We start from the raw sequence: 20552 nt of genomic DNA, 5'->3' as shown, positions 1-20552 counted from the left end.
ATGATTTATAACAAAGTATTGAGATGAAATATGTTATTGACCAAATACTTATTTTCCACCATAATTAAAAATCATTGTCTCTAATAGTTGAGGTATATTTTACTATTCATTATTTTAAGTGGGTAATCTTGCACAATTGTTGGCTGAGTCCCACTATATATACAATTTACATCAAGAAAACAGTCAAAAATAATTAAACATAAAATGCATCAATTATAAATAAAAGATAAATGCTCTGAGAAATATAATTCTTGTGGTGCTCCAAAAGCCTGCTGTAAAAAATATTTTTGAAATGATAAATCTCAAATGTTGGAGATTAGCCTGCAGGTGAGCAGCTTAAAATGCTCTCCAGGTGCATGTGTGGTTCATTTAGGATGTTGTTTTCCTTCTGACCTATATATCTTCCCCTAAAGAGCACGTATTACTAGTCTGCATTTTTGATATTCTCATCCGACCAATCATTTCTACCCACTATGGGAAGTGACATCACATGTTGACAGCTTAGTTCAGGCACGCCCCCCTGAAAATGAGGAGAGGGGAGAGGGCATGAGATAAGCTGTGGTCCACGCAGAGGCAGACGTTGGATTGGCATGGCTGTGCAGCTCAGCGCTGCATCCACGAGGCTCCTGCCTGGACATTTCCCTTCTCTTTGAAGCCGCGGCGCGGACGGACAGAGGAACCCTAACCTGGGCTGTGTTTTACAGCATGTGCCGGGCTCTGGGAGACATAGAGGGAAAATTGAGGGGAGGGGGGACAAACACCACCACACACTTGAGCGATGCTCCGTGAGCTTCTCTCTTTTTCCTTTCAGATCGGCGGGCTTTTCTGAACCTCGGACCTCGGACTAATGGAGGAATGCAACGATATAACTCTGTGCTTGTCATGCTTGAATCACACCTTCATCTCTCCTTTTGTGTCAGAGCCCTCATTGTCTTTGTCTGTCACTGCCGCCAGACCAACTGTAGGGTAGTGTGGCGGACACAGCCTCCTCCTCAACCCCCCTCTCCCCTGTGTGTGTCCCAGACTTTCCTTCAGTCTGCGATCGCTCGAGCCCGTTTTCCTCGTCTGAGCTCCACTTCCCTTTGTGTCCGGCACGTTTCCTCCGCCTGCCGTTCTTCCTCTCTGTGTCCACTCACAGCAGGCAGGCTGCTCCTCTACCTTTGCCGCTCGCTACATGATCTGCTGGAAAACAGTTGTCGCCTGCGCCGTGTTGTCTCACAATTCCAGAGCTCTGTCAGTAATCCATCTCCATAACGTCAGGATGTTCATTCAGGAGGACTGATCCCCTCCACCCCTCTCACTCATCCCTTCCCCTCCCTCATCCCATTCTCCTGCCCTCTGACCCTCACCTTCTTACCGTCAACCCCCACCCGTCTCCTCTTTGTCCTCAATCCAAGCGTTTTCTTTCATTTCACCCTCCTGACCATGTTGCCATGCATCTGCTGGCTTCAAACTATCCTCGTCTTGCTGTCCTCTGCCTTATGGACCCTGGGGGAGAACTGCCCAGCCATCTGCCTTTGCCCAGATCCTCACACTGTTGACTGCAGCGGTCGTGGGTTGACCCGACTACCCGATGAGATCCCTTTGGATGTCCGCAGGCTTTTGTTGGCTGACAACTGGATACCTCGCATTCCTTCGGACTTCCTGGTTCTGTACAGTGACTTGGTGTATTTGGACCTCCGGAACAACTCTCTGTCACACATAGAACCCGGGACCCTGAGCACCTCCTCCAGACTGGTCTTCCTGGACTTAGGCAGCAACAACCTGACTGAAATTCCCAAGGGGACTTTCGGGGAGTCCCGGAGCCTGATCAAACTACGACTGGGAAACAACCCCTATCTCAGCATGGTCAACGAGGACGCCTTCCTGGGCCTCACCTCTCTGAGAGAACTTGAACTGGAGCGTAATGCACTGTCTACCCTGAAGGTGGGGGCATTGAAACAGTTGCCCTCCCTGCGGGTGGTGAGACTAGAGGGCAACCCTTGGGTGTGCAACTGTAATTTTGCCAACCTCTTTGAATGGCTGATGGAGAACAGTCACAAGCTTCCAAACGGTGAGTGTTAACGCCAGAGTCAGCTTCTCTTCCTGTGCTTGACCCAAATTAAGTGTTTATGAGTACATCATTCAGGAGCAATGCAGCAAATCCATAAGCATAACACTTCTCTGCTCTATTTATGTTTTCGCTGGAGAAGAGGAATTCCCCCTCCCTCCCCTTCACTCTCATTTAGTCTCTTTCTTCCTCCACCCCCACAGTACGTAATGTGTGAGGCCGAGTGTGTAATACCATGAAATAGTTGTTTAAAGTGACATGCATGGGTTATTAATAAATGGAATCAATGGAAAAGTCCATAAGGCTCATAGATGATCTGAGTACAAAAACAAGTGAAGTGGTGTGTTCGTGGCACGGATCAATGTGGCTTTTTTTTCCGAATCACAGAGACACTCAGCTAAATCCTTAGTGGAGTTTCTTTTTTTTTTTTTCATCCATCAGGATTTTTATACTCACGACTCCATCTAGCACGGCGATTTAGTCACAACGGATGAGTTACATAACAGGACGGATGATTTGGTGTTTTGCTACGTAATCTCGATGTGTGCATGCTGATTTAAGGGGAACCTCAAGACAAAGGAACTGTTAACGTCTTCTTAAAACTATAAATAGTGATGACAAGAGGCCTACTCTAGTAGCAACACTCACAGGTGCTGAATATTAAATGAGGTTGCAAGACATATCCAAGATAAGACTAAAATGATTTACTATTTTAATCCTCACAGCTCCAAGAGGCTTTCAAGTGTTCTTGTAACCATCAACGTACGACACATTTCAATGTGTCCTTTAATTGGTGAAGCCAGCGTCTGCCTGAAGGGGAACTCTGTGAAAAAGACTATTTATGACCTTGGAGAGGACACAGACAGCGGTTTGTCATGAGTGGCGTCTAGGATGCTTCAGCAATAAAACTGAACTAAACGCATTTCGCAGTCCAGCTTCTCTCGACGTGTAAGTCACGCTGCTGCTGCTGTTTTATAACAAAGATTCCATCGAAGGCTTCAGACTCTTTGTATTTTAGAGATCGGGGTTGCTCAGGTGGAGGTGGAGAAAAATGTTGACAGTCACGTCTGCTACTGTTTGCAGGGTGTGAAATGTTGACTTGTATATGCAAAGAGAAGCCTATGTAGTGGCTGATGAATCAAATCATCGGCAGGATTAAACATGTTTTATGCATCTCTGCATGTTTATTTTGGGGCAGTCTTACACATGTGTGGAACATTTTGTTTTCTTCTGCTGTTTTTAGCCTAGCAGCTCTGCTCAGCCACAGAACAGACGTGAGGCAGGCTGTTTGTGCTGGAGAGCCTTTCAGAGAACTTTTAGAATAATAGACCTCATTTGTTCTTTTTTTTTTTTTTACTGTGACATGTAGTTGTTTTATCTAGGATCACTATCTTTTTTTTGGGAACTGCACCATGGCCCCATTTATCTTGTTTAAAACCCGAATCCTTTGCTGTGAGTTAGTTAAAATAAATTGAGAAAGGAGTTGAAAGTACCATCTTATACTGTAGATACTCCACCTATGCATTCAGTAAAGTATGAAAATGAGTTATGGCAAACTGCCGATTTTTCTGTTGTTTTTTTCAGGAATCACGCACAGAGTTCCTGCACTTGTTTGCATTTCTTTTTTTGAGATTTCACTTATTTGTAGATTTTTTTCACAGTCACATGACTCTTGTGGTCATTCTGGACATTCTTCAGCCACAGAGAGACGGAAATAGGGGGTTTCTTTATATTTGGTGTGTTTGCAGATGTCTCCAGTCCCTAATCCCCACAAATAAGGGGGGTATACAGGATATCGATCCTCAGACGGTACTGTCATCATTGACACCACCAATGTGTGGTACTGTATGAACTGAAGACGTTCTCCTCCTGGAGCAGAGATGATTGTCTGGACCTAAATGAGTGAAAAACCAAAGAATTGATCATCTGTTTCCACCACAGACACTCCATTGTGCAAAAAATGTCTGCTAACAAGAAAACAATTAAATAAATTAAATAATTTAAATATCATAATTGACCACCGACACACATTTCAGTTTAACAGTGAATGAAACTATTGCAATAGTGCAATAACATGTATGACATTTATGGGAGATGTGTGCTCAGTTGTATTACTTTAGTATTTAGATTTTTCTTTTTATATGTTTTTTATAGAAATTAATTTTTAGACAGCTCTAGCATTTTGCTTTTATACTTTCATACTCTTTACTTTAATTTATACTTTATTATTAGTGCACTTTGAAAAAAGGGGTTGCTTTTTTACTTTTTCTATTCTATTCTATTCTATTCTATTCTATTCTATTCTATTCTATTCTACTTTGGTAAATGCAAGCACTGTCTTTTTTTCTCCTTAAACATTGAAAACTCTGGACCCATCGACCCATCCTTTGTAGCTTTTTAAAAACGTTTCATGGAATTCATCTTTTCATTGGACATAGTGGTTTGGTTTGGTTTGGTTTGATTTGGTCTGGTAAGGTTTGTTCACTCAGTCTCAGTAATCACAAAACTATTAAAAGGATCATTGAAAACAGCAGCAAAATTGTGAGCCAAAAACAGAAGTCAACTGTGACAATTTACAATACAAGAATTGAAAGCAAAGGTTTCCTGATCGCCAGACGCCACATCACGGTTCGTTACCCTCAGGACATCCTGTAGATTCAAATCTTTACTATTCAGGATGTACAAAGCCACATCCAGTTTTACACCAGCCTCAATACGACTGTTAGACAGCTGCATCTGCAGCTTTACTGACTTTATTTTAGTTATTTTATTTAGTTGTTATTTTTTGTGTCCCCTATGTGTGTTGTATTGATGCTTCAGGTGATTGTTTGTCTCTGCTCTGATTTCCACCAGAGAAGGAAATTCATACCAGAAAAATAAAGATTTTGTGATTTGATTTTTCAAGACAACTGCCTGAACACATCATGTACCTATGACTCTCTTGTATCTCTATTTTTTTTAAAAACACAACAGTATTTAAGCTACTGAAGTAATTCCCCATTAATAGTCTGGAGGGAAAACATCATTTTTTCTTGTCAAACACTGAATGGCCTCAGGGTGAAGGTGTTCTATAATAAATTTGTTTTTCAGATTTATACCTCGTTTAATAAACACAAAAAGATTACCCAGCTGTAAACCTTAATAACCTTAATGAGTGTTAACAGCGAGCAGTTTAATTTTTAAAGATGAGAGATACTCCTTAACATTTTCCAATGACGCCATTAGTTCATTTGAACTGCATTGTTAGTCATTTTTATGTTGTTTCTGTCTTTTGCTGCTTGTTTTGTCTAAAAGGTAAAGGTGTCACACAACAAGTTATATCTGGAAATCCTGAAATCCTGCTGCAGGTCTTTTAAGCTGCATCTGGTCCGAAAATGGTCCTAAAAATTGTGGGCGGAACTATTTGTAATGTTGTTCAACTTCTGTGCTAAATCCTCTTTTTCTATTCATTTTGTTCGTTGTCTCATTTTTGGCATCACGTGGACTTTTGAAAGCTCCGTCATGTGCTGCTACGTGGAATTATGGTTTAAGGTTGTCACCATATCAATCATCTAAAACGGCAGCCAAATCACTTCTAAAAAAGTTTTAAAAATAAAGACTTCTGGTAAAACTATAACTAAATAAAAGAAGTAAGTTGGCTTATTCTGTAACCTTATAGAACAACTGTCAAAAAGTGCTGATACAAATATAGAAAAGGATAAATTGATCATAAAACTATGAAATAACAAATAATATGTATCCTCCTCATTAAAAGGTTTGCCCTCGGCAGAGCAGCCACAGAAATGTCCATTATGAAACCTGGTGACCCAAAGGCGCGCCATGCGTTCGGGAGACGCGACACATCAGACAGTTGGGTTTAGCAAACCCGACCGGTTCACACATGCAGTCAGCAAACTGCCAGATCAAATTAATGGAATGATGGAGCTCCGATTGCAGAAAAAGGTTGTGACCTGTTATCTGGGATATCGCATTAGAAGTGGTTACGCAATAACAGATGGACATTCATTAGTAAATGAGCTTGATAAGCTTTCCAGTATTGATTTACTCAAAGTGGCGTCACCACTGTGGGCAATTTTACTTAATAAGACGAACAATTTTTCTGAATACACTGAGGTGAACGTGATCAAACAAGAAAATGATGAGGATCAGTATAAAACACTGTTGATCATTTTGTGTCAGAGCAGTTTTTGTTGAATCAGCAGTTTTTTGTGAAGTGATCACACAGAAAAGTTTTGTGTGGAAACATCTCATCGTTGTCCTTAGCATGTTACTTTGTAGTAATGAATTTTATTTTACTTTTCGTTGCTGTAGAAATCCAGAAAATGAAGTTGAACACCTTTGGATGCCATCTATCCATATTTTTAACATTTTTTTTTCTTAAAGATGCAACAAGATTTCAGTCCTTTTTGCAGAATGTATGTTTTCACTAGCCTGTTTAGTTTTAGTTTGATCATCTTTCCAGACATGGTAATCCGTAGCAATCATTCTTTTGAGGTATAAACCACTAAGCTTCATCCTTTACCTCATTGCACCTGTACTTTGCCATGCTAATGAAAGGTGTTCTAAACCGACAGGGGTTGTTGTGAAGCCACACAACTGCCCTCTGCTCTGAAAATCACGAGTTTAAAGCTTTTTCTGTGCCCTAAAGACATGGTTTTATCCATCTTTATTTCTGGTTGATGCATCGCTGAGGTCGTGTCAGACTTTGTTATCAGAGGGATCTCAGACACTGACATCTGTGAAGTCACACAAGAGAAAATCCACGGCGTGTCCTTGTTAATGACCTCCTGCTTTGTGTTGCCATGCAGGGCGCTGCCATGCAGCAATTCAACTCTCACTTTCATTGACTGGCCTCTCTCTACTTGTACCTGCCCAGGTGTTCAAGATCATAAAATTGTGTAAAGTTTTAAAAATACATCTTCAGGTTTTGCTACATGTGCATTAGGATCCAGTAAATGACGCTAGCATGCAGCTAATAGATATTTGTGCAGCTTCTGCCACGGCTCTCCTCATGGTTGTGTTGAGACAGGGGTGTTAAACTCCAGGTTTTGAGGGCCGGCCTTCTGCTTTTCAGAAGTCCTGCTGATTACCTGGATCAGGTATGTTTAGCCAATAGGGAGCTTGAATAGAAGAACATGTTGGATATCGGCCCTCAGGACCCGGACTCTGACTCTCCTGGGTTAAGGTCTACTTCCCTAAAGAATACTTTTAAACTGTAATCAAAATGTGCAGAACTGACATTATTAGCAATACAAGCAAAAAAAAAAAGAACTGGCAGCAGGACACTAACATCATTGATGAGGCCCTGATACACAAGTGCTGTGTTTCCCTTCAGAGCTTGAACAAATAAAACAACATTTTCACGTCACTTATGGATCATTTTCCCCCAAAACTCCAAAGATTGTATCTCCAAAGTAAACTGACAATTTAAAAGCATAGTCAACACAAAAACTACAGAAAATATTCCCATTTTCAAAATAGGTACAAGTGTTCTGAATACTGGATGCATGTTGGTTCTGAAGTAGCACCCTTTATATCTGTTTTAGTCCACAGACCAGTTCAGTGTTTGAAATCTTTTACAGACTGGTCTGGACAAGGCCAAAGTTGGGTTGGATTTTTTTTAGACTTTGAATTTCTGAAAATCTACGTTTCTGAAGAAAATGTTTCATATGAAATATAGTTTTAAGGAAAATTGAAGATAGTTTGCTGGAGATGAATATTCAAGCAAAAAACGTTGTTGATTTGTACAAGTTGTTTCTCATTTTTAAACATTAAGCATTTAAACATTAATAAAGGCACACACAAAGATCTATACACGTCGTTCATTATTTATTCATTATTTTGTGTTAAAAATAAAGATATCTGAGAACACTGTAATTTTTTTTATTAGTGCTTTTCTTGTGAAAATCCTGATGCGGCCCAGCCTCACCCAGACACTGCCTCCAGCGGCCCCCAGATGAATTGAGTTTGAGACCCCTGGTCTAAATGAATCCACATTTTGAGGAAAACTTCTGTTTTTGACAGTAAATAGTGGCATTTTTTCCTAAATTAAACATTTCAAAATATTAAGTTAAATTTGATTGTAAAATAAACAAAATAATTAAAATTACCTTTTTTGGGGGTTCTATGGCCCGGTACCAAGTAACCCACAGACCGGTACCAATCTACAGCCCAGGTGTTGGAACCACTGATTTATGCTATTAAAAAAACCCTATTGTACACCAGTTGTCTATGAAACAACAATAGAGTTGTGTTTTGTTTCTTTGACTGGAAATATTCTTTTCAAAGGCAGTCACTACAAAAGTATGAAGTAAATCGTGCACTTTTAAAATGTCATGACTTTATGCTCCTTACATAAAATATTCTGGCAAAGTAATTGAACAGAATAAAGAAGTAATCTACAGACTGAGAATAAAAGAAAGCTGGACTGCTTATGCATGAGGCTTCCCAAATAATTTATAGCTGCTGCTCAGAAAGCCTGCGTAATGTTGCAGCAGCAGAACCCTGGGCTGTAAATCCAATTCCAATTTTAGTTTTGACTTTTTGATTTCCCTGATAATTTTGAGTCACCGTGGAGAACACTCCAGACACTGCAGGTCAGTGTGATGAGCCGAGGGATGGTTCATCTTCAAAACGTTGTGAACTGTCTCTGACCACACCTGCAGTTTGAGGGTAAAAACAATTATATAACAAATCTGTAAAGACTCGTGGTTTCAAAGCAGGAAAGGTATTTAAAGGCTCCTCTGGACTCAAATTAAAGATTTTTTTTCCCCTTGGATAGGAAACGTCTTCAGTCATATTTAACTTGAATGTTTACTTGAATGTTTTGAAGTCTGAGCTGACAAATATATTTGTAATCTTTTGTGTGTTTGGGTTTTTCTTTGTTTCTAATCAGCCTCATAAATATTTCAATGGAGAAATGAGTGTAAACACAATACACTGCTGTCTCCTGTGCTCTTAGGTTAAGGATGAACAAAGGCCATGTATAATTCAGAGTGACACAGTTCTACGCCACATTGGCCTGAGTAATTGGAGCTGGAACTGCCTGCAGGGCAGGGCAGGCCGGCTCTCATAGGAGACGGGGATCCAGGCAGAGTTCCTGCCATGGCATTGCTATCAACACTAGCAGTTTTTCTGCAAAGTCGCAGTTCTTGTGACACCTGAGACTAAGTCAGAGTTTTCCTTCACCCACTATCCAGTTGCTCCTCTGGGGTCTGTCACGTTGTGCAAGCGGCTAAGAAATATGATGGTATTAACACTGCACACAAATGATGCCCCAGTACTCCAAATGCTATATTTACCCCCCATGGGTGAGAGATGAGAAAATATGTGTTCCAGTACCACAGGCTGTTTGCTTCTTTTATCTTGGCCTAATTTTGTGTTTCTGTAAGTTGGCATGAGACAGAGAAAGTGTTGACAGAGGAGGCAGAGAGGGAAAAGGTGGACAGAACCACAGAGCATCATCTGCCGGATAAAGAAAAGAGAGATGACCTCACAGTTTTAGAGACTGAACACACGTCAAAGAAATGGACAGTTTTTTGTTTCATAATGACAGAAAGAAACAAAAAAAAGAAGGAGAATGCTTGGGTTTTTGCTCTCAGTCTATCAAATAATTGCCAGGAAGTTAATAGAATCAATAATTGTAACCTAAATAATTTGTATTTAAACATAGTTTTTTGCAACCTTTCTTATATTTTAGCTCTGAAAAGCATGTGCATCTCTCCATTAAATGTTGCCTTATTTGTAAAGAAGATAATTTATAAAAAAAAATTTAAATCAAAAACACACAAATTCAAAGTTTTGACGTTCAATCGTCATGTTATTGCCATATAATACTGTAATTTATGCCCACACATGTTGTCTCCTAAATGAAATCTTTATTGTACAGGTTCATTACCTTTTTTATTTTTTTGCTTAAAGCTTATACCGCTCTGCTTTTACACTACATTACTAGTAAAACCAGAACATCATGAATAGTTTAGTCCATTTGCATGTGTTCGCGGTTAATTCAGAGGCTAATGTGGGCTAAAATCTACAGAAAGAAGCGGTTGGTGGAGAGATCAATCTGTGTGGTACTGAGAGTGCGGGGCAAAATGAATCCCCGATATCAGTCCATGATAGCAAAGTAGATCAATCTCAGCTGAAACAGGGGATAGCGCATCCTGTCAGCTGCTTGTAACTTTAAAAGCGATCAATCAAAGCTCCGTGCCAAGGCTGTAATGTATCTGTGGTGGGAGACACACCTGATAGTGTAAAGGAGTGATTTGTAATGCATTACTGGACAGATTCCTGCTCTGCAGCCACTGCATTTATGACCACAAAGGTGGTGCAGCTTATTTATGGACCATAACAAGTCTAAGTATTGATCTACACTTCTTTAATGCTGACAGTGACTCTATGAAGATCTATTTCAAAGTTAGCTATTTTTAGTTCGCTTTTATTTTGTGACGGGAACTTAATAAATGATTTGTTTGGTAATAAAAACACACAAAAGTCTAGACCATGGATGCCCAATGTGGGACGCACGGGCCAAATTTGACCCACAAAAGGTTATCTTTTGGCCGGCCAAGTCTTTTTTTTGTAAAGTTTGTTTTAGCTTGCTGTTGTTTTTCAATTAAAAATGGCCAGTGAGGCCTTGCTGTTAAAGGTTTCAAAGACAAATCTTATTTACTTTTTATTCTTACTAATGTCTGTTACTTTAATGAATACAAAATGAAAATAGATAAATGAAACCATATTCTTTATTTTATCCTTTTATTTCATTACATGCAAAAAAAATTGTAATTGACCCACGGACCGGGATCCCATTTAGATTTTGGCCCTTCAAGCAAAAAAGTTTTGGCACTCAAGGTCGAAACAGTATATTTTGATCGAAAATACAAAATGATTAAATGTAGATCAAACCTAGAATGCTGGAAATAACTATGGTTATGATCATTGATTGTGTATGGGAACTAGACTGACAGAGTCTGACACCATCCATAGAAAATGGTTTACTTCTGGATCCAATCAAATCAAGTCAATTCAGTCGTCATTTTTCTGCTATACGGACACCGCCATGTTGGAACCAGTCAGTAAGCAGTGATTGGTCTGAGTTGATCTGAGTTAATGTTTCTATGGCAACCACTCTCACCAATCAGGAGTGAGCTTTTTGAAAGGCCACACCCCTACCACTTTGATAAAATCTCTCACTGTTTTGAACATTGGATGTAGAGGCCTACAAGTTCCTCCTACTTTTATTGAGGCATCTGAGGCCTGATTATTTGTACAGCCTGTGATTTTACAAGTTCTCCCTCTTAGAAATCATGGAGGGGTCTGACTTTTCCATCTTCAGGTCACGCGTTTCCTGTAGTTTTCCACCAAGTTGCACACACTGCAGGAGGGATTTTGGTCCACTCCTCCTCACTGATCTTCTCTAGGTCAGTCACGTTTCTGGGCGGTCCCTGAGAAACACAGAGTTCGAGCTCCCTCCAAAGATGGTCTATTGGGTTTAGGTCTGGAAACACTCCAGAACCTTGATCTGCTTCTTGCAGAACCACTCCTTGGTTCTGCTGGCTGTGTGCTTCAGGTCATTGTCATGTTGGAAGATCCAGCCCTGACCATCTCCAATGCTCTGACTGAGGGAAGGAGGTCGTTCCCCTCACAATAAATGACCCCGGTCAGCCTCTGCTTAATACAGTACAGTCATCCTGTCACGTGCAGAAAAACACCCCCATAGCATGAGGGTACCACCGCCATGCTTCACAGTAGGAATGCTGTTCTTGGGATGGTCCTCATCCTTCTTCTTCCTCCAAACACGGCAAGTAGAATTAAAACCAGAAAGTTCTGCTTTGGTCTCATCTGGTCACATGACTTTCTCCCATGACTCCTCGGGATCATTCAAATGGTCATTAGCAAACTCAAAACGGGCCTGGACATGTGCTGGATTAAGCAGGGGAACCTTCCGTGGCATGTACAATTTTAAACCATGACGTCTGAGTGTGTTCCCAACAGCAACCATGGAAACAGTGGTCCCAGCTCTTTTCAGGTCAGACCAGCTCCTGTCATGTAGTTCTAGGCTGAGTGCTCACCTTTCTTAGGGTCGTTGGGACTCCACCAGGTGAGATCTGTCATGGAGCCCCAGTCCGAGGGATACTGACAGTCATGAAAGCTTCTTCCATTTTCTAATCAGTGCTCCAAAAGTAGATCTGTTTTAACCAAACGGGCTCTTCCAGTAGTGTAGAGGCCTACAATTTAGTCTCTGATGTCTTTGGACAGCTCTTTGGTCTTTGCCATGTTAGTATTTAGTCTTACTGATTGTATGGGGTGGACAGGTTTCTTTATGCAGCCAACAACCTCAAACAAGTGCTTCTAATTTAGCATAATAGGTGGAGTGGAGGTGGACTTACAGGTCTTTGAGGGTCAGAATACTTGCTGATAGACAGGTGTTAAAATACTTATTAACAGCAGTAGCATACAATTATTATTTTAAAAATTCCAACACATTCTCATTCCTAAGTCGTCACATATTAATGTTTGGTTAAAGACCCCTCAACACATTCTCATTCCTAAGTCGTCACTTAAGAATGTCCCCAACTTATCAGTTTTTGACGTGCTGGCTGTTCGTCAGCTCAAGGGTTTGCAACCCTCAGGATGCAGTACTTGATGTGGTACTGGATGCGGTACTGGATGTGGTGCCGCATGCAGACTGATCCTCAGGACGCGGCCAGTAGCTGCACCCAAACCCAGTACCAGTACCCTAACCCCGGCACGGACTCAATACCAGACGCAAACTGGGCGAAGACTTGGTACCAGACGCGAACTGGTACCGGGTACCAGTACTGGATTAAGGCCCAGTCCCACAGGATTTGATGGCCATATCACAGGTAAAAAATTTGGTAAGTCTGCCACACATACTTAAGCGGGCTAACTTTTGGTCAAAATTTGTCGATAAATGCATGTTCATGGAATAGCAGTGATACAGACGCCGGAGTCCATTCCGCTACCACTCCACTACCAGAGCAGTGCTTTATTGCGTGTAAGCGCGTCTTCCCGCCCTCAGTCAGAACAGATGCTGTAAGCAGTGGTACAAACACAGAATGGCGGGGGAATCGGCCGTGCAACAGCCGTGCATGTGCCGTGTGCCGGCGTTTGCTCCACAGCCCGATCTCGCACTGGCACTGCTGTTCCACGTCCAATGCACGGCTGTACCACTGGTACCACACGCAGTCACCCGTGATCTAAATTATTGTGCAGTTCAAAAATGTTTTCCGTAAGTAACGGCAGGCAAATTTTGTACCGAGTGTATGCGCATCAATCCTGCGGCCATATCTCGACCATTGCCTTTCCAGTTCACCGCTAACAGCGTCTGTACATCGGAGATGACATTTTTTCTGTGCTCCAGCTGTGATATGGCCGTGAAAGCCAGTGGGACCGGCACTTTAGGGTACCGGTGTGCGCTGCATGTCCCGATACTGGACCAGTTCCGGTGTGTGGCCTGGAGATTGGGACCCATGATTTAATGGGAACAGCCAGTGCGTCCAAAAACAACAAGTTAGGGACATCAAGATGTCAGTTGTTGATGTGGAGGAGAGTGGGGGTGAGAATGTGTTGAAAAATCATTTAGACTATGTCTCTCACTGTTTTCATGCACACTGGACAGGTCACCAGTCTGTTGCAGGGCACTATCACACACCCATGCACAGTCCCACCTATAGGGACAATCCAGAGTAACCAGTTCACCTATGAAGCATGTTTTTGGACAGTGGGAGGAAGCCAGAGTCCCTGGAAAACCCCTCCACATGTAAGGGGAGAACATACACAGAAAGGTCCCAGCTGTGATTTGAACAGAAGCCTTCTTGATGTGAGGCAAGAGTGCTAACCACTACACCACTGTGCAACCTGTTGCAATATTACATGTCTATAAATTACCACACATCTCTGTAGAATGGGACATCTGGCTCACAGCACTGCAACAGCGTCCTCTCCAATGATATGTGGTAGACACCAGCACCTGATGGTGAAGGGCTGTCATGGCAGGCCTCTGCAGGGGTTGGCTGTGCTCTGTCTGTTCTGCATTTTTAACCAGAAAGCTGTCTGTCTTAGTGACTTGCAAAGCTGCCGGCATTTCCTTAGAAAACAGTGAATTAAGGAAGCAGATTTCTTAGAGTTGCATAATCAGATCAACTTCATCCCAATAGAACATTAATAAATTCTAGCATTATCTACAAATAAAAGAATGCAAAAAATATGAAGAAAAAAAACAAAATAAACTAATGTGCTTAGATATGTGTGATGCAATTGAAAATATGTGTTAGAAAGTGCCTGCATACAGTGTGTACCCAGAGCCCGTCACTGATGCTGTTCCATCCTGAACAGTAGATGCACTGGATTGGCTGTGACAGGCAGGAGCCTGTTCACTGCCTGTCACTCTGTCACAGACGTCAGCCTGTTCGACTCTGAGCCTGCAAAGAACCCACCCACCTTCCCAGTTTGTTCAGACGTTAAGCTTTGCCGTGCCCAGCAGATTACAATCCAGAAAAAAGGGCTTGCACCCAAAGTCATAGATTATCTGCAGCAGATTTTTGCAGCCAAAGCAGTTCCATCCTTTTCTGTGCAGACTGTTGATTGTAGAAGTCCAGTTTATGGTCCAACGTTGATTCGTTTGTGCTCCATAGTTTAAAGGACTAGTAATGGGTTGTGGGTCTTTTTCGGTGTTAACTGTATTTCACCTTATATTTACCATTTCCAAATGTTTTGGCGTGTTTTGAGCAAGAAATATTGAAATAAAACGGCATTTTTGGCAAACCTGTCTCTTCCAGGTAAAAAGCTCAGTTTTGGTCACGTGGTGCGTGTGACGTCACCAGGGTAAACATAGCAAGATGGCTTCTCCTTAGCGTGTCGGAGCTACGATAGCGGCGATATTATGACTTTATGACTTTGCTGGCAATAAATTATTGACTGTGTATAAGAACTGGAGTGAGTGAGTGTGATGTCACCCAAAGAAAACTGTTTACTTTTAGCTTCAACCAAATCAAGTCAATTCAGTCTTCTATTACATTTTTTTGGAGCCAGATGTTGCCAGTAAACTGTGATTGGTCTGAGTCAGTCTGAGACAGAAGTCGCTCTCATATACAGTCAAATATGCATTATTCAATTGACAATTCAATTAGCCAAATGCATTGTCATTTGAATTATGACACCAAAAACTCATGATGATATACAATGCAATTGATTTTGTTTTTATTCAAAATTTGATTTTCTTAAATTTTGGCAAACAATTGCAAATTTTGATATTGAATTGTACATTGCAAAATGTATTTTCATCTTAAAAACCTAATTTGAATATTAAATTGTCAATTGAAAAATGCATAGTCATTTGAATTATGACATGAAAAACCCATGACAATTTACAATGCAATTGATTTGTTTTTTATTCAATATTTCATTTTTAGAACTGTGATGTTGAATTGTAAGTTTTCATATTGAATTGTAAATTGGAAAATGCATTATCATTTTGCAAGCGTGAATTGAATATCTAATTGCAAATTGAAAACAAACATTCAAATTGCATGGTGAATTTGTAAATTGAATTGTCAATTGAATAATGCATAATACTTTGAATCATAGCTTTAAACTAACATCTTTTCTTTACTGAGCCCTGCAAATGTTTGCAGGTTCCCGGGAGTCCAAACAAGAGAATTAGCAGCAGCAGCAAAACAAAATGTTTTGTTATTGTGCTGGTGCATTATTCTGCAGCTCATTCCATAAATTGATTTTTTTTTTTTTTTTAAGAACAAAACAAGATTCTATGTGGATTTAGGCTTTTTTCTTTGTCACAACAAAGAAACAATCTAGCAAATCTTTTTCTTTTCTGTGAGAATACCGCTACAGGAAGTGGTCACTCTGAAGCTCTGTGTTCAGCCACCCAGAGCAACAAGCAGGGAGTGGGCTGGATGGAGTGGGGACAATGTCAGGTTTGATTTATGATGGAGGGGTAGCACCCAGAGTGAAAGGGAAGGTATACAGCCTGGTACGGAGAGCAGCAATGATGTATGATGTGGAGATAATGGCTCTGGCAAGAAGACACAAAGCAGATCTGGAGGTAGCCGTTTTCTGCTGGGGATGGCCGGGCTGGACAGAATAAGTAATGAGTTTATTAAATAATGGACAGGATAGCTGAGGAGTTCTGGAGGAAAGTCCTGGAGGCAGGCTCAGAGCGGCTCTGAGGACAGATGATAAGAAGATTTGTCAAATGTTGAATCTGGATTAAAAAAGGTTGTACGGAAATAAGTCACATAAAGCAGGTGGATGGAAACAGTTTGAAGAAGTTAAAAAAAGTTTTACAAAAGTGAGAGAAGAATCTAATATTTGGGTTGTACAATATTTTTCTCTTCACCTTCATCAGAACCTCCGCATCACACGGTCCTTTATGAATAAAAGGTTAGTCAGCAAGCTTACCATTTTCCTTCTCAAAGTCAAGGTCAGGCCGTGTGTTTGTGTGCAAAGGTGTGGACATGTTCTCCTGTCCTTTAGGATATAAATGTAGGTCAGTGGAAGAACAAATGTCTTCAAGACGCATCAGAACAATAGAGGATGTCAGGATCTAGAAAGAAAAGTTCGAGGTGGAGCAAATGTTTGCTCTTGTTTGCTTTAAATCTAAACCCTAGTTGAAAGTCTCTGAGAGGTGCAGCCAAATTTGATGCAACTAACCCCAAAAAATGAACTGCCTAGAAATATGGATTTGCTCAGACAAAATGGTTTAGTGAATCTGAATGCGTTTTTCTCTGTTATTTTTATGTAAAGAAGTTTTAGGTTTATATGAAACAAATGTGATTGTATCCTGGGAAGAACACACACATGTCAAAGCAGGAAACAGGCTTATTTACAAATCTAACATGGTCAACCAGTACATTTTTTTTGATCAGTCCGTGTTAGATGAACAGTAATGTTGTTCAGACGTTCTTTACCTTCTATTTCCTCGTGAACTGTTGTGGTGAGGGGATGACTCAGTCTGGTTTCTGTTAAAAAAAACTGAACAAAAGTCTAACAAACCCAAGAACTGAATTAAAAGTGACTCATCTGATGACAGGAAAAAAAGTGACAATAAGAGACTCAGACATGAATTTGACAAAACAAACAGCAGGTTTGAAAATAAACCAAAAAGAAATAAAAGTAAAGCTCTGGATTTTAAGTCATTTTTAACTAAATGCTCCCAGGACTTCAAGAGTGTGTTTTACAAAATCCAAATCTATTGAACGGGATTATTAGCTACACACTGAACAGTCACTAAAGTCAACCATGACAATTTTTTGATTTTAAAAAACGTTCTCAGTAGTGTTTTTAATTAGGATTATGAAGTTTTAACCAAAATCCCACAACCCAAATGTCCTAAAAAGTCAGTTTTCATGTTGATCTGAAGCCTCTGTTTCCAAAATCTTCTCTGAGGGGGCGTGGCTTTTGGAGCCAAGTTGAGTGGCTCCGCCTCTGATCCCCGCATCTGATTATGATAGCTGCAGGTGCTCACACACCGGCGGCGTTGGCACGCATTCAAGCAGCCACTTTCAATGAAGGGTCTATGCAAACGCACGTAGAATCCGAAATTCTGCTCCTTCATTAGACTTGTCATTGAATCCACACCAATGCAGCCAGTGTGTGAACACCTCGTGTCTCGCTAGCGTAAATCTTCACCGCTGCTCCATAAAAACATCCATCAATCTGGGTAATGTCCAGCCGTATGGTTCTGATCCGGATGTCAGCTGGACGAGGAAGTGAAGATCTTCATGGACAGAACTTCCTCCAAAATCCTGATTCTTTCTCCTTCCAGTTCACCAAAGACTCTTTTAGCTAATTCTCCAATGTTTATTGACTGTGATCAATACATTCAATCATTGGTTTCTCAGAGTTCTTGATAAAATAATCAAAGCTAACATCAAAATGCTCTTTCATTGATTTACAATCCTTTCCAACTGCGGTCAAATGAGCCGCCGTTCACATTTCCGTGGTCACATCAAGAAGCTCCGTGGAGTCTGGTGGAGATTTTCCAGCGTTCTCAGTCCTGCTACCGTAAGTATTGGATGAAACTCACACCAAAAATCCAGTGATGCTGATTTGACCACAGAAATGTGAACGGCGGCTCATTTGACTGCAGTCAATGTGAAGATACCATCTTCTCTTCTCCAGAACCTGAACTAGACACTAGGAACAGATGAGGGTTTAGTGCATGTGCAGCAGAGCTGTTGATGGAAAGAAGATCATTCATTCAAACAGAGTCTGTCCAAGACACTTTGATTGATTTAAAAGGAGAAATACTCCGAAATTGCATTTGTTCTCTTTCAGAAGAAAAATGACACACAGACATGTGAAAAACTCTAAAAACAGGATTTTCATCAGAGGGGGACTTTAAACAAATGAAAATGTTAGCAGATAAGACTGAAAAATGAAACTTTTGATTTGGTCTCAAACTTTTCTTAAAACCCCAGCCGGGTTCATTGTGTTTTTTTAATTTGTCCCATCCAACAGCTGAGCAGACAGATCAGAGCTGAAGGCCTCTTGTGTTGGACAGATTTTACTGTTTTAACAGGCTAAGCTTTATATTAGTTATCTTAGGATAGACCAGACAGAAACCAAGAGGAGGGGAGGAGAGAATGGGACAATAGAGATGGTGGAGGGGTACAAAAGAAAGGAGAGAACGATGGGGTTCATTCATTCATCTCATCATTTTAGCTCATTTTTGCTTAGTGATGTCATCTCTTTCCTTCCTGAACATGTTGAGATAGGTTTACTAAACAGATGCATTCATCATGATATGTTAACATGACAACTATTTTTTCATCAGTTCAGAATTCTGAAGCTCTAATTTGTATATTTTCATTGTGATAGACTGAGATTTACGTTATTATTGTTATTAAATGTTATTTCCCATGAATTTGCATCATCTTTATGATTTACTTGTCAGTGAATTCTGATATACTGATCTGCCTGTTCTCTATTTATCCAGCGCCATCTTCCTTGGTTGAGTTTGTTTTGTGGAATTGTTTGTTTGCTTTTTTTCCTAAAGGAAGACGTCTCTGTTGTATTCGGTTTATTTCAGACTCATATAAACAGATATTTCAACTTTCCTCGATGTTTAAAGTTACTCATCTTTTAGTTTTTTGCAAAATAGTAAGCAAAAAATATGAGGTGCCGTTTGTAAATCTAAAAAAGTAAAATTTTAACATCAATATTTTTGTATATTTAGCATTTTTTAGGAGAAAAAAAAACGGTTCTAATTTTTCTAATGCATATTTTTACCTTTTACATTAATGTATTTATAAATGTTACATTTACTAACTAAATATTTTGCTAGAAAGCAAAATATTTAATACAAGCTAAATATTTATATTAACATTATATATTTAGCTTACAAACTAAATATTTAATTTTAAGAAATTAAGCATTTAGTTTGCATATTGAATATGTAGATCTGATCTAAATATTTATTTTCCAAATAAAATATTAAAATTTTGTAACTAAATACTTAGTTTGGACCAAAATATTTAGTTCTCTTTCTAAATTTTTAACTATACGCTTAGATCCATTCTAAATATTAAGTTAAAAACGTAATATTTAGATGCGAGCTAAATATTTAGTTTTTAACTAAAAGAAAAACGAAATTAAAAAATATTCAACTTTTTATAACTTAGATTAGAATCAGTTTTTTATGTTAAAACAAAATCATCGTTATTTATGTTATGTTGATAATCTCGTGTTGTTTACACACTAAATACTCATTAGGCTGCAGCTAAATAAACTGTATTATGGGGTTTAGTGTCACTAAAGTTTTTCACACTGAAGAGTTCTGTTTCAGACTTCATAAATCTGCTGTAACAAGTCAGTCAGAACCATAACAACAGGCTCATAATGTTTGCTTTTTATTTTAATTGTATTACTGCTTTACAAAAAACTACAGATATAAAAATAATGAATAGATTTTAGATTTTGCAGTTCACTTTTTGCTTGTTTATGTTATAGGAACACCAGTAATGCAGTGGGGTTCAAACCTTTTAATCTGGTTGTTTCTTGAGTGTTTACAACTCCACAGGGTTTCAGAGGAAGTTCTTCTCTCACAGAAACACGCTCATGGTTGTGCTGCCAAGTGGGTCAGTTTCCATGCAGAGTGGAGCAACAGTAGAGATCCACCCACAATAGAAAGACTCATCTCTACCCACACAAGCTTTCTGCTTCCAGTGTGAAAAGTAAAGCAACCAACAAGCTGCAAAAAGTTTTTCATTTTTACATTTTCCTGAAACAAAAGTTTGTGATAGGAGATAAAACGAAACAAAGATTGTAAACGAGAAGGTCAGATTTTAATCATACAAAAAACAGATTCCAAATGAATTCAAAAACTAGAAGCCTGGGGGTGTCCAGGTCTCAGTGGTGCGGAATCCGGTCCCTGCTTTCGAGAACTAGTCCTCTCCAAAACTCCATCAGTGGGTGTGCCTGGTCGGGCCTTGTTTACATCACTCCTTGGGGCCTCTGTTTC

At 40.0% G+C, this 20552-nt stretch overlaps 1 protein-coding gene across 1 annotated transcript in view; it reads left to right on the top strand.

Annotated features, from left to right (window-relative positions):
* Positions 1-515: 515 nt before the first annotated feature.
* The window catches only part of lrrc38b (leucine rich repeat containing 38b), a 25207-nt gene continuing 5170 nt past the window's right edge, over positions 516-20552 (top strand). The window contains exon 1 of the mRNA XM_024270839.2: positions 516-2053. Coding sequence (XP_024126607.1) covers positions 1426-2053 — 628 coding nt within the window. The 5' untranslated portion in view covers positions 516-1425. The remainder of the gene's footprint in view (positions 2054-20552) is intronic.

Source organism: Oryzias melastigma, linkage group LG5 (assembly GCF_002922805.2).
Source record: "Oryzias melastigma strain HK-1 linkage group LG5, ASM292280v2, whole genome shotgun sequence".
NCBI lineage: Eukaryota > Metazoa > Chordata > Actinopteri > Beloniformes > Adrianichthyidae > Oryzias > Oryzias melastigma.
This window is presented reverse-complemented; position numbering and strand designations above follow the sequence as displayed.